Raw genomic sequence first — 14,654 nt, forward strand, 5'->3', positions numbered from 1 at the left:
TATTAGAAGAGATCATATATTCTTTGCATAGAGTATAACCCCCCAAAGTCTTGACTACATAATTTAACAACATCTATTAAATTAAAATATTTAATTAGATAATTATGGGAGATAATCAAAGAAAGTGATAGTAGAATTTATCAAATGGCTAACACCAAAAAGACAAGGATAATTTTTTATACTTGTCTTTTTAAAAACTATATTTTTCAGTTGAAAATTCTGCATGTATGTTTCCCTTTATCAATACATAGTTTTTTTTAAAAGTCTGATGAATGCTACCACTTGAAAAACAAGAGTAAAGGTCTTTTTATTTTTAGACAGACTATACCATACAAATTAATCACGTAGGTCATTACTTTAGCTTCTGTACAGGAAAAATTTGCTGTCTTCTCTATACTTACACATGTCTGTTGCGAGAGATATGTGGGGTTTTTGAACTCCAGCAATGGGATATCACATAATTCAATTCTGACACTATCTATCTGGAGTTCTCTCAGACTTCTCAGGCTAAAGACAGTCTCATAAGACTGTCAGCAACTTTAGGCACATATTACATGTTCATATTTTCACTGGTGCTTCTGACTAACTGACTATAAATCAGAGGTTCCTATAACCCTCTCTATGGGTTTGATTTTTTGCTAAAATGGTTCATTGAACTCAGGAAAACAGTTTACTTACTAGATTACTGGTTATTATAAAATAATGCAACTCAGGATCAGCTAGCCGGAAGAGATGCATAGGGCAAGATTCTGTGAGAAGTGACACAGAGCTTCTATGCCCTGTGGGCTACCTTCCAAGTACCTTCTGAGTGTGTCAACCTGGAAGCTCTCTGAATCCTGTCCTTTTTGGGCTTTTATAAAGGCTTCATTAATGTAGGCGTGGTTGACTAAATCATTGTCCAGATTAGTCACTTAGTAGCTGTTTTGGTCATCAGACAGACTGACTTATATCATACTGTGTTCAAGTAACTTTTGTTTTACTAAATAATGGCCCCAATGCATAATAGTGGTAATGCTGGCAATTTGGATATACCAAAGAGAAGCCAAGACACTTCCTTTAGTAAAAAGGTGAAATTTTTATTTATGGAAAGAAAAAAAATTGTATGCAGAGGTTGCTAAGATCTACGGTAAGAATGAATCTTCTACCTGTGAAATTGTGAATAGAAAAAACGCATTCTAGCTTTGGTGTTGCATCTCGAATTGTAAAAGTTACAGCCAAAGTGCAGGAAAAGTGCTTAGTTAAGAAGGAAAAGGCATTGCATTATAGAGTTCAGTGCTGTCCAAAGTTTCAGGCTTCCACTGGGTATACCCTGTGGATACAGAGGAAATACTGTATATAATTCTTATTATAAATAACAATATCACAGCCACCATTTTTGTTCAATAGATGACAAGCAGTAATAGAAAAATCTTCATATTTTGACAAATAAATTTGCTTTTAAAAATCCTGTTCCACATTTCAAAGCTGTAATTAAATGGCAGTGAGAAAGTGATTTCACATTTTAAAGTTTATGGGCTGCATTACTGACAGTGAAATAAATCAGCATTTGTTGTGTATAGTACAGGAACTCGCACAAGCTCATGCTTACTAGGAAAACCAAACCAAACCAAAACAAAATAACTTTTGAGAAAAGGGGGCACTTGGGATATCTAGTTAGTAAGCTTAATACCACAATAGCATAGTGTGTTCACACACGATGAATGCATAGATACCTAGCGTGAGCATAAGGTAGGACTCTCTAGTTGTCAGACATCTATATAAATGCCAACTTAGATATGAAAGGGATTTGTTTTCTCCACATTCTCTAAAATAATTTCTATATACCATTGATAATATAGACTCACTAAAGATTTGAGATTCTAAAACTAATACATTTCCTTTTGAGTTTTGATTAAACACCTCTACACATTGAATTTTAAAATATTTGATAACTTCTGCATTAATGTTATTATATATTTCTTACAATGATACAACTCTCCCCAGTGTGGATTCTCTGATGCAGAATAAGGTCTGAGCTCTGAATAAAAGACAGCTTTTCTTACATTATAGCAAAGATAGAATTTTCTTTCTATTGTTGCTAACAGACAATTGGTAAAAAAAAAAATTATTCACTCTGAAGGGTTTCCCACAAATCTCAGAACTCTTCCTCAGATTTTTTTCTTAATTTTAGTAATGTATGGGCTTCAAATTAAATTGTCATTATAAAAACTGACTTAGTTTTCTCTCCAGTGGGTTTTGTTTTTAAATTGAGCATAAGAGCTAAATATTGATTAAGACCTTTTTCATGGCCATCAATAGCATTCATAAGATTTTTGTTCTGGTATAGTGTCTCTGGAACTGAATAAAGTTGGTGTATACAGGAAGGGTTTCCCCTCATTCATCACATTTAAACTGTCTTGCCCAGAATGGAGTTTCTCATGATTAATAAGATCAGAGAATTGGCTAAAACTTATGCTGCACTGAACACACTGGTACATTTTGTCCTCAGTGTGGATCTTCTGGTGATCAATGAGATCTGTTCCCATAGTGAAGGTTTTCCCACACGCATCACATTTATATGATTTTTTCACCTGTGTGGATTTTTTGATGATTAATGAGTTCAGGGCGATGACTAAAGCTTCTGCTACATTGGTCACATGGATATGGTTTCTCCCCAGTGTGGATTCTCTGATGCAGGATGAGAGCTGAGCACTGACTGAAAGCCTTCCCACACTCATTACATTTATAAGGTCTTTCCCCAGTGTGGACTCTTTGGTGTCTGATGAGGTCCGAGTTCTGACAGAAACTTCGGCTGCACTGTGTGCATGGATATGGTTTTTCTCCAGTGTGAATTCGCTGATGAAGAATAAGGTCAGACCTCTGACTGAAGGTTTTCTCACAACTATCACAACGATAGGGCTTTTCACCAGAGTGCACTCTCAGATGTTTAGTGAGGTCTGAACTTTGACTAAAACTTTTATTGCACAAATTACAAGCATATGGTTTCTCTCCAGTGTGTATTCTGTGATGCTTTACGAGATCTGAACGGCGACTAAAACTTTTAGTGCAATCACTACATGGATAAGGTTTCTCTCCAGTGTGGATTCTCTGATGTAGAATAAGGTTGGAGCTCTGACTAAAGGTTTTCCCACAGTCGTCACATTCATAGGGTTTCTCACCTGTATGAATTCTATGATGTTTAACGAGATCTGATCTTCGACTAAACATTTTATTGCACTGATTACATGGATAAGGCTTCTCTCCAGTGTGAATTCGTTGATGATTAATAAGATCTGAAAGCCTACTGAAAGTTTTGCTGCACTGATTACATGAATAGGGTTTTTCTCCGGTGTGAATTCTTTGATGCAGAATAAGAACTGAGCTTTGATTAAAAGCCTTTCCACACTCATTACATTTATAGGGCTTCTCTCCAGTGTGGATCCTTCGATGTTTAATAAGGTCTGAATTCTGACTGAAACTTTTGCTACATTGATTACATGGATATGGCTTCTCCCCAGTGTGGATTCTCTGATGCAGAATAAGGTCTGAGCTCTGACTGAAGGGTTTCCCACATACATCACACTTATATGGTTTCTCCCCAGTGTGGATTCTTTGATGTTTTATAACATCAGAACTTTGACTAAATTGTTTGTTACACTGGTTACACGTATAAGGCTTCTCTCCAGTGTGAATTCTCTGATGTTTAACTAGGTCTGAGCGCTGGCTAAAACTTTTATTACAATGACTGCATTGATAAGGTTTCTCTCCTGTATGGATTCTCTGATGTATAATAAGATCTGAACTCTGACTAAAGGCTTTCCCACATTCATCACATTTATAAGGTTTTTCACCAGTGTGGACTCTTTGATGTTTAATAAGGTCTGAACTCCGACTGAAACTTTTAATACACCAATTACAAGGATAGGGTTTCTCTCCAGTATGAATTCTCTGATGCATAACCAGAGCTGAGCTCATTCGAAAGACCTTTCCACAATTATCACATTCATAGGGTTTTTTCCAGTGGGTTCTCTGGTGCTGAATAAGGCCTGTACTCCAAGCAAAGCTTTGTCCACATTCCTCACAGTTATATTGTCTTCTTTTAAAAAGGGTCTGATACTTTTTATTCAATTTATCTCCAAATTCACAGAATTCTCTGCCTTCAGAGTTCTGGAGATCATCCTCTTTGGGGTTACCAAACCCTTCAGTCAACATTTCAATTTTTGCTGTAATTTCTTCCTCTGAAGCTGGTTGTCCAATTTTGATCTTAGTCTCAATATCTGGAACAATAAACAAAATCCAAATGGAAAGTGTTCTCCATGCTGTAAGAAAGTTCAGGTGAAACAGATTACAAATATAACAATATGGGAATGCTGAAATTACCCTCTTCTTTTTTTTTTTGGCACCAGGGATTGCACCTGACCACTGAGCCACATCCCCAGCTCTATTTTGTATTTTTTATTTAGAAATAGGGTCTCAGTGAGTTGCTTAGTGCCTCACTTTTGCTGAGGCTGGCTTTGAACTCACAGTCTTTTTGCCTCAGCCTCACAAGCTGCTGGAATTATAGGCATATGCCATGGCACCCAGCCTGAAAATACCCTCTGAGAGGAAAACTGGGAAGAAACAATAGTAATGGATCATATTAATCACTTATAGAAGTGACTTACCAGATGTGCTCTGTATGATTGTTAAAGGACATCTGGGAACACTGAAACCTATTTACTTTGATTAGGAAAGTATGACTAAATTAGAGCTAATACACAAGCAATTTATTTTATTCACATATTTAAGGTAAGCAGTGTGAAAGAGTGCAGAAAAATGAAAAGAAGTTGACTGGGCTCTACCCAGCATTGTGCGGCTATTTGGGCCAAAAAATAAGGTATTAATTTAAAAAAAAAAAAGGAAAGAAAGAAAGAAAAGGAAATCAAAACCTTTCCATTTTTTTTTTTTTTTTTTTTTTTTTTTAAGACAGAGTGGGTCTCATGAAGTTGCTTAGAGCCATTCCCTCTTCTGACAAGAGTTTTTTATGTGAAGCAAATCCTGGCTTATTATTTATTGGGCACTGTTAGGCTTAATGCTTGATCACAGAGTTCCAGGTGGCTATATATTACAAATGGCCATTGTGTACTTGTTACCGATTATAAAAAATGATGCAAAACCCAGCATTCCATTGTAAAATTAACTAGCAGTAAATTCCAAGGGCAAGTGATTTGGATTCCATATTACTTTTTCATATGGTTTTGTTACTTCTCTCTCAACGGCCTTATAGGAGTTCCCTGTTACTAGTTAACAGACAAGCGGAAATTAAACAGTCAGTTTTCAGATGGGTTTGGCAGCATGTGGGCACCAGCCCAAAGCTTTTACTTATACCCTTACTTAGTGATGGCATCAAATACATTGATAAAGGCAAATCTTTCCAGTTGACAGAATTTCAGGTATACACGTGGTTATCTGTCCACTTTTCATGAAAGGCAGCACAGTCTAAGAAATATGCCTACAATGATTTTTAGGTAGTTACTAATGGGTTATCAGAATATATAGTTACTTTAAAAGAATTAGATTGGAATAGCAGAAATGAGGATTATAGAAGCAAAATATGAGGATGGACTTCCTAGAATGAGCAAAGAATGTGAAAATATTTGTATTCCTTGTGAATCCTCAGTAAAAGGCATCTACTGTAGAGAAAGAAGCCCCTAGAACAATTAGGCATAATGATCCATAATATGAATGTCAATCAGCCTTCTTCCAATGCTTATACAATGGACTTAGGTACAGAGTGGTCATGGCAGCAGCAATGGAAGCTGTATATGGCTTCAACAATATGGACTTCCCCTCTCCAAGGCTGATATTCCTGTTACCACTGCTATGTGCCCAAACAGCCAATATTCAAAGTGAATACTATACCCCCAGCCCAAAAGTACCACTCCCTAGAGAAGAACCAATTAGCCTTTAGAGGATAGATCCCTTACTTTGGACTACTTATATCATATAGACAGCAACAATTTGTTTTCAAAGAACGAAATACATAGTTCAGATACAAATTTGTATTGACTTAAGAGAATGATATTTTTAATACTATGGTATTCTTTACAGTATTGCCTCCAAATAACTCATCTTATCAGGGAAAGAAGTATACCAGTGAGTTCAGATATGTGTAATAAATGAATCTATCTATACGCCCCATCATCCAGAAGTATGTGGATTGAGATAATGGCTAAAGGCTAAATCTGGGGTGATGTCTTATAGGACACAATATATTTCCTAAACTAAAGACAACTAAGTTTTTTCTCCATGACCAAAATACATAAAGAGGTATAGGAACCAAAGAGAAGGAGAGAGAATGGTTCCTCTCATATACCTAATAATCTATTTGTATTATTTTGTTTCATATCTCCATAATCTTGGATTTGGTGAGTTTTCCAGTACTCAAAGGAGAAGTGCTTCTACTATGAAGCAAAGTAATGATTTTTGTTAAATTTGAAGGTAAGACTGCCTCTTGGCCATTTTGGGTTCCTTATGCTATTCAAACAACAGATGAAGAAGGTGTGTAAGTGCTCTGCCACTGAACCACAGCCCCAGCCCCTTCCAGATCTACTTCATATTTGCTTTGTGGCTCTGGGGATTAATACTGATAAACTGCAAAACCTGTGGTTCTATGCTCTGGCTTGCAATTAAATTTGTACAAGAGTAGGAGAATTGTGGGGAGCCATCCTCACACGTGACTGGGCAACTCCCAGTTTGGGTCTGAGGCGTTCTGGCTAAACTGTGTCGGAGCTTTCCCGGCCCTCTCCTGGTGCGAGAGCCTGTCCGTGTCGGGGTGTGACTGCCCACTGACCCTGGGGGCCAATCACTGACCCTGACCTTGGAGTGCGGCCCCCCTCAACCTTCATTGGATGGAATTCTCCCCTGGATTTCTTGTTCCTCAATAAAAGGCTACTCCCTGGCGTGCTCCCTCTCTCTCTCTCCTGCTAGCCCTGAGTAATCCTTGCTGCCCTACCGGGTGGTTCAAGGTGGGAACCAGAGCGGGAGCCGTCTCGGACCTGGTCATAGAAAAAGGTAACTGAGTCTGTGTGTTTTATTTCAATCTCACTAGTTAACTTTTATGCCAAGAACCTCTTTAATGAAACCAGTGCGCTGGTCGCATGGTGGAAGAGAATAGTTGAGAGACCAATTGTTCTAGTTTGCCCAAACTGAGGGACTATTGGGATGTGAGACTGTTAGTGCTAAATACCAAGCCAAAAGGTAAGCTGTCCACCCTAAATCCTTGATTTTTTCTTGCTGAGCTAGTCATTCTCTCAGTATCTGCAGGGAATTGCTTCCAGGATCCCTCTTGGATTTCAAAAGCTTCAGATGCTAAAATCCATTATATAAAATGGCATAGTATTCACATATAACCTACATACATTCTCCCATGTTTTAATTCAACTCTAGATTACTTATAATACCTAATACAATGTAAGTACTATGTAGTCATTAATTTGTATTATTTTTTATGGTTTGTTTCCAAAATATTTTTAATATATATTTTTTTAGTTGTCAATGGACTTTATTTTGATTCTTTATTTGTGGTGCTGAGTTTCAAACCCACTGCTACACACATTCTAGGCAAGCCCTTTATTACTAAGCCACAATCCTAGCCCTCCCCTCAATTTTTTAATTTGTTTTTGGTAGTTGTAGATGGACAACATGTCTTTATTATTTATTTATTTTTATGCAGTGCTGAGGATCAAACCCAGTGCCCCACACATGCCAGGCAAGCAATCTATCATTGAGCCACAATCCCAGCCCTCCCCAAAATATTTTTGATCCACAGTTGGTTGAATCTGTGGATGTGGAATCCAGGGTAAGGAGAGCCAACTATACTTGTATTTCTTTAAGCAAAGGCAAAGTTCATATCAAGTGGTTCTATCCTCCAGGATACAGTAATCAATCTCTCCCCTTCCTAAATGTAATAATGGCTTTCCACTGTTGTATGCTCAAGGCTGTTCTCATCCCCATAATTTTTGTAATCTTAGCCATCATTCTCACAAAACTTAATTACTCAACTGAATAAGCCATGTTTCCTGCTAAAATCCTAATACTCCTGGCTTAATTTCTCTGTAACTGCTATAATTATGTGATAACATAATGTACATTTATTTATTTTCTGTTTTTCCCCACTGGAATGTAAGATTCATAAGGGTATGGACTTTTTCTATATAGCAATTCACTGCTATATCCCTATCACTTAGAACAGTGCCTGGCACAAAATAAAATCTCAATAACTAATAAAATTACATGACAAGAAATAATAAGCTATGATTTTATTAATTAATACACATTTATCAATGGAAAATATTTGTTGAATTAGTTAGCTAAATGATATAAAGGATATATTGATGTTAACTATGACTACTTTTAGATGGTGGAGTTGTAGGTTATGTTTAAATTTTGTTCTGTGTTTTTCTATACTTCACAAAAGGACTCTAGTATAATTGTATAACTCTATAATAAAAAAGTGTTATTTTTTACACATTCTAAGAAACATAAACATATGGGATAAATATGTTTACATAAAATTTCAAGGAAGAGGCCCAATTCTACGCTGATTCTCAGAAAGGATGAGGTGCCTTGTAATAGATTTTTAGGGAAGGACAAATTCTAAATTCAGGAAATAAACTAAATAAAATAAAATATAATAAAGATGCTCAGAGACTAAAAAGAGGCCAGATCTAGAATGAAAGCAATGGCAATGCAAGGTAAATTTCACAAGCAAACAACAGCAATGGGAGAATCAAAATGAAAAAGAAGTAACATGATGTAGAAATGGAACCCTGTAGCACTTCTGAACAAAGTCAGGATCAAAATGATCTTACTACTAATAAAAGTGGCCACTATTTATAAAGGATTTACTACGAACTAGGTCTGTTCCAACCTTTACACATAGGATCGCATTTAGGGTGTATGGTATTTCATATAGTAGTAACAGAACCCAATGAATCATATCTCCATACCTTTGTATACTTCCTTTCCACAACTACTCTGGAACTGGGCATTGGCCAATGAGACATTAACAAATGTAACACAAACATATGTATGAAAAGTGCTTCTGTATCAGAGAGCTTTCCCTTGAGTTTGGAAATTTGAGTACTGTGAAAAAGTCTAGGCTAGCCTTCTGATGATGTATGATCCAAGCCATAACAAACAGCAACAGTTACACATGTGATTGATACCATCTTAGATCCAGCCCTATCAGAGACACTAGATGACTTCCTGAATGACCCCAGATAGTATTAGGAAAAAAAAAAAAAAACCTGCCCAGCTGAACCCAGCTCAAGTTAGCCACCTACAAACTATAAGAAATAATATGGTTTAAAAATGTGATGTTGGGGCTAGAGTTGTGGCTCAGTGATAGCACTTGCCTAGCATGTGTGAGGCACTGGGTTCGATTCTCAGCACCATATATAAATAAATAAATAAAATAAAGGGCCATCAATATTTTAAAAATATTTTTAAAAACTTAAAATTAAGTCTGATGTTTTAGGTCATTAAGTTTTGGGGTCCTTTATTTTGGAGTAATACATAGACACAATTCTCAAGAAACCCCCCAAGACATGAACTATTATACACTTATAAAGTGGGGAAACAGAACTGTAAAATTACTGGAGGCAGTGACAAAGCTAGTATTTGGATCCATGTCAGCAGACTCCAAATGTTCAAATTTGACCCTATAGGAGATGAGAGAGATGATGTGAAAAGATCATAAGGAGGACATTCCAAACATTGACAGATTGGTACTAAGGTGATAGACCATAAAGGCAAAAATAGATGACTTGGGTCCTTTAAAAAAAAAAAAAAAAAGGGAACTGCATGAGAATTTGATAAAGATGCAAGACTTTGCTTGAAGCACTAAAAGATATAGTATTGCCTGACACAGTGTAGACATAGGTAGTGAAGAATACCAATATTATTTGAAGAAACCAGCATGGGGCAATATTCTATCCCCTCAAAACACTAAGATAAACTATGTTGCTCCTCACCTGAAAGAAGGTGATGTTGTTGAAAATCACAATTGAACTGGATCTCCATGGACTGAATATGGACACCTCAGGGAGCAACTGGAGAATTATCATTTCTTCTGTAAGATTTTCTTGTCCACAAAAGGGTCTGAGACCTGGAGGCAACTTGGCACCACTGGGCTCAGAAGGGAATCACTGTGCAAACTAGAGATGTAATTTCTGAGACTAGTCCACCAGACACAGCCTCTAGATATAAAGGAAGGGAAGGAGAAACCGAAATTTTAATTTCCAAATGCTTTTCTATTAGAATTCATTTATTTTCCTTCCCATTATCCAGGAATCTAGCATTAGCCCTCTCGGACATACATTCCCCATTCCAAGTCGAGAGCTAGTAAAACAAAATCGGGGGTTATTCTACCGAAATTGGGGTAACTGGAAAGAACTCTGGGGAGAGAATTTTGGCATTTGTCTCAGTGGTTAAGAATATGTTACTTGCTGCCTTTACAAAATGGTCACTACTGATCACCAACGTGATCGCTTTCCTTTCTTTGCCTTCTAACACTCACAAATTCAGGCAGCCCTTTGCTGGGTCGGTCGGCTGGTTCGCGAGGATTCCTCCACGCACGTGATTCCACCAGCTCCCCGAATTTTCTGGCGTTCATTCATTTGAACGCGACGCCCATACCGACAGCTCCCCGTGCCCAGGAGCGACCCTGGCGGCTCTGACTCTCCACGGACTCAGGAAACCGCTTGTCAGACAAGATCACCTGGGACACCTTGGCCTGGGGTGGGCCGACTTCTTGCTTACCTCGAACATCTCCCCGGCTGCCTATCCAGACTCACCCGCAGCGAGCCAGGCATCGCCCTGTCCACTCTAGGAATCTGGGAGGATTGCTCAGCTCTAAGGCGCGTGGCCGCGCGTGCGTAGGGCGGCACCGAGGGTTGGCGGTCGGATTCCCTGGAATTAACCCATGAACATCCGGTGAGCTGCTACCAGCAGATCCTTAGCTAGGTACTCTGCCAGAGACAGATCCCTTGCTGTCCCGTCTGTAGATTCTTAAGGTGAATGTCGGAATCCGTTGTCTTTCGGGAAAGCTCTCAGGGGCTGGCTAGGTTTTCTGACCGAATAATGAATTCTTCGTTAGCTCGCACACGCTTTTTAACCCATCCTCTCTCACGTAATCAGATTCACAGGAGAGCGTTCATTCAACTTTCTTACCGTGCTCTCCCCCACCACCCCCCAGCCTCAGAATAGGGGCAAGCAGAATCACGTGGAGGCCTCCTTAAAATACTGATCTCTGGACCCCACCTCCAGAGATTGTGACTCGGGTTTGGGATGGAAGTCCGTGTTTTCAAGTGATCCTGCTGGTCCTGAAACCACACTTTGATAACCGCTGCCTTAGAAATAGATGAAGCTCAGCAATAAATCCTTTAGTGGCTGGAAAACTGGGGGAAAAAAATGAGGTTAAGGAATGGCAGGAACCAGGCGTCCTAACACACACCTGTAATCCCAGCGGCTGGGGAGGCTGAAGCAGGAATATCACGAGTTCATAGCCAGCCTCAGCAATTTAACGAGGCGCTAAGAAACTCAGTGACGCTCTGTCTCTAAATAAAATACCAAAAAAGGGCTGGGAATGTGGCTCAATGGTTGAGTGCCCCTGAGTTCAATCCCCAGGTAAGAAAGAGAAAGAGGGGAGGAGAGGGGAGGAGGGCTAGGTGGAAGAGGAGGAGAAAGAAAAAGAGGGAGGGAGGGAGAGAGAGAAAGAAAGATGATTTCTGATATGTGTAGGGCTGTGAAACCATCATCACAATCAAAACAGTGAACACATCTGTCAACTACAGAAGTTTCCTACCGCCAGCAGGCTATCATTCCCATCTCCTACCAGTAATGATCAGTCTTCTGTTACTATAGATTTTTTAGATTCCAAGTTTTGTAAACTTAGAAATTTATTTAAATGAAATCATTTAGAATGTACTTTTGGGGGAGGGGTAGACTTCTTTCGCTGAGCTTTATTATACTGACCTTATCTATACTGCTGTATCAATAATTCATTGTTGCTGAATAAAATTTTATTGTGTTTTTATATATATAAACACAATAAAATTATATATATATATATATATCACAGTTTGTTTATCCATTAGCCCACCAGTTGATGGGCGTTTGGGTTTTCTATTTTTTTTTCCCATCACAAATAAAGCTGCCATGAACATTCATGTACAAGTTTATATGGAGGGGCTGGGGTTGTAGCTCAGCGGTAGAGCGCCCGCCTAGCACGTGTGAGGCCCTGGGTTCAATCCTCAGCACCACATAAAAATCAATAAATAAAATAAAGGTATAAAAAATTACGAGTCCTTTAAGAAAAACAGTTTATATGGACATCTGCTTCCCCCTTCCCCCATGTGTATGTTTAACATTTCAAGAAATTGCCACACTGTTTTTACAGAATGGCTGTGTAGTTTTGCTTTTCCTACCAGCTGCGGATGAGAGTTCCAGTTTCTCCACATCCTTACCAACTCTCTGTGTATCTCACCATGGTTTTAATTTGCATTCCCCTAACAACTAATGATAGGTAGCATTGTTTCATTTGCTTATATGCCACCTGTGTATCTTCCTTTGGTGAAGTGTCTGTATAAATATTTTGTCCGCATGCTATACAAATATATCATGAATTTGTTTTTCTTTCTCTTAATTGTTGTTTGAAGCCAAAAGTTTTAAATTTTGTTTAAGAATATGATTTATAATTTAGTTCTTTTATGGATGATGTTTTTGTTGTTGTGTGTAAGAAATCTTTACAAATTAACCTAAGTCATAAGATTTTCTTATATTTTGTCTTTCAGAAATTATTTGGAGTTTTAGGTTTTACGTTTGGGCCTATGATTTTTTTTGTACTGGAGATTGAACCCAGGGGTGCTTTACCACTGAGCTACATCCCCAACCCTCTTTTATTTTTTGTTTTGGGACAGGGTCTTGGTAAGCTGCTTAGGGCCTTGATAAATTGCTGACACTGACTTTGAACTTGAAATCCTCCTGCCTTAGCCTTCTGAGTCACTGGGATTACAGGCATATGTCACCATGCCAGCCCAGAATTAATTTTATGGTAAACATACTCTGAGATTTGGGGCAAAGTTTCTTTTATTGTATGTGGATATTCAATTGTTCTGCACTTTTCTTTCTCCTCTGAATTTCCACTGAACCTTTGTGGAAAAATTCTCTTCTTCTTTTTTTTTCCCCTTTCCTCCTCTCTGGTGCTGGGGGATCAAACTCAGGGTCTTAGGCAAGTACTCTACCAATGTGTTATGCCCCTAGTCCCATGATAATACACTTTTCATTACAGTAGCTTTATAATGAGGCTCAAATCAGGTAGTGTGAGACTTATAATGTTTTTGTTTTATCTGTTCTAACTCCAATGCATTTCTATATAAATTTCCAAATCAGCTTGCCAATTTCTAAAAAAAAAAAAAAAAATCTCCTGGAATTTTGATTGAGATTGAATTGCATTTAGAGATCAATTTGGAGAGAATGAATATCTTAGATGTAACTTTTTGGTAGATATCATTTATCATATTGAGGAAGTTATTTTCTATTTCTAGTTTATTGAGAATTTATATCACGACTGTTTGGTGGATTTTTAAATATCTTTTAAGAAGACAATATGTTTTTCATTTTTAGCTTGTTAGTATGGCAATTCACCTTTGCAGAAAGAACTGTTCCCAGTGTATGAGAACTGGCTCTATGAAACTAAAGAAAGAGGCAGACATATCCAGGATCATAGAGTGCAGTTTACTGGGGTATCTACTGACAGAAGCATGTCTTGGGTGGCTGCAAGACAGGTGGCTACCTGTCATTTGGTTTGGAGGGAGGGGACTATGGTCAAAGTGACTTTGTTTAAAATCAAAATGTACCTGGTTTATCTTAAACCAATAACAAAGATATCAGGCACATCTCTGGCACTGATGGCACCAGGGACCAGTCATAAAGCTCCACATATTCCTTTAGTGGTTGTAAAAATTATAGTATGCTGGGAAACTATTCAGGGAAAACAGACCAGGGTTACTCAGGGGAAGTCACGGCAATTAGAACTCAAAGGGGCTGCATAGATCAAGATGAATCCCTAATTTCCTTCCTTCCTTCCTTCCTTCCTTCCTTCCCTCCTTCCTTCCTTCCTTCCTCCCTCCCTCCCTTCCTTCCTTCCGTACTGGGGATAAAATTCAGCCTGTGCCTGTGCATGCTAGGCAAGTGCGCTACCACTGAGCTACATGCCCAGCCCTTACATACACTGATTTGAGGAATATTGGCCTGTAGTTTTCTTGTAATATATATATTATATATATATATATTAATTATATATATATATAATATATATATTAATATATATATTAATAAAAAATATATATATATATTTTTAACAATCCTAATTGGCTTCATTTTTATTTTTTTAAAATCAGGTAACACTTCATTCCATAAAACAGAATCAGTTTTCCTGTGAGCCAAGCACTCATCAAAAATAATTTGATGAGTTAACATCAGATTATTTATTTTTTTTACACAAAATAAGGACAAGGGAACTTCACTATTTCGCCAGTTGAGAATGGCTCTTCTCCCTCCAATCCAGATTTCTCTTGGAGGACCAGATGTGTCAGCTTGGTTTGATTGACTCCATGTTTTGTTTTGTTTTT

At 38.0% G+C, this 14,654-nt stretch overlaps 1 protein-coding gene across 6 annotated transcripts in view; it reads right to left on the reverse strand.

Moving 5' to 3' along the window:
* Positions 1 to 1,055: 1,055 nt before the first annotated feature.
* The window catches only part of LOC125617738 (zinc finger protein 271), a 21,085-nt gene continuing 7,486 nt past the window's right edge, over positions 1,056 to 14,654 (reverse strand). The window contains exons 1-3 of one of the 6 annotated variants that reach the window (XM_048806336.1): positions 10,818 to 10,911; positions 9,996 to 10,220; positions 1,056 to 4,298 (exon numbers count right to left, since the gene is read on the reverse strand). In XM_048806336.1, the coding sequence (XP_048662293.1) occupies positions 2,554 to 4,298; positions 9,996 to 10,044 (1,794 nt within the window). In that variant the 5' untranslated portion in view covers positions 10,045 to 10,220; positions 10,818 to 10,911 and the 3' untranslated portion in view covers positions 1,056 to 2,553. Of the gene's footprint in view, positions 4,299 to 9,995; positions 10,221 to 10,540; positions 10,912 to 14,654 lie in introns of those variants that run through there. The other 5 variants (XM_048806335.1, XM_048806334.1, XM_048806333.1 and 2 more) reach the window with 5 other exon arrangements.

The sequence above is a fragment of the Marmota marmota genome, unplaced genomic scaffold (genome assembly GCF_001458135.2).
Source record: "Marmota marmota marmota unplaced genomic scaffold, marMar, whole genome shotgun sequence".
Taxonomy (NCBI): domain Eukaryota; kingdom Metazoa; phylum Chordata; class Mammalia; order Rodentia; family Sciuridae; genus Marmota; species Marmota marmota.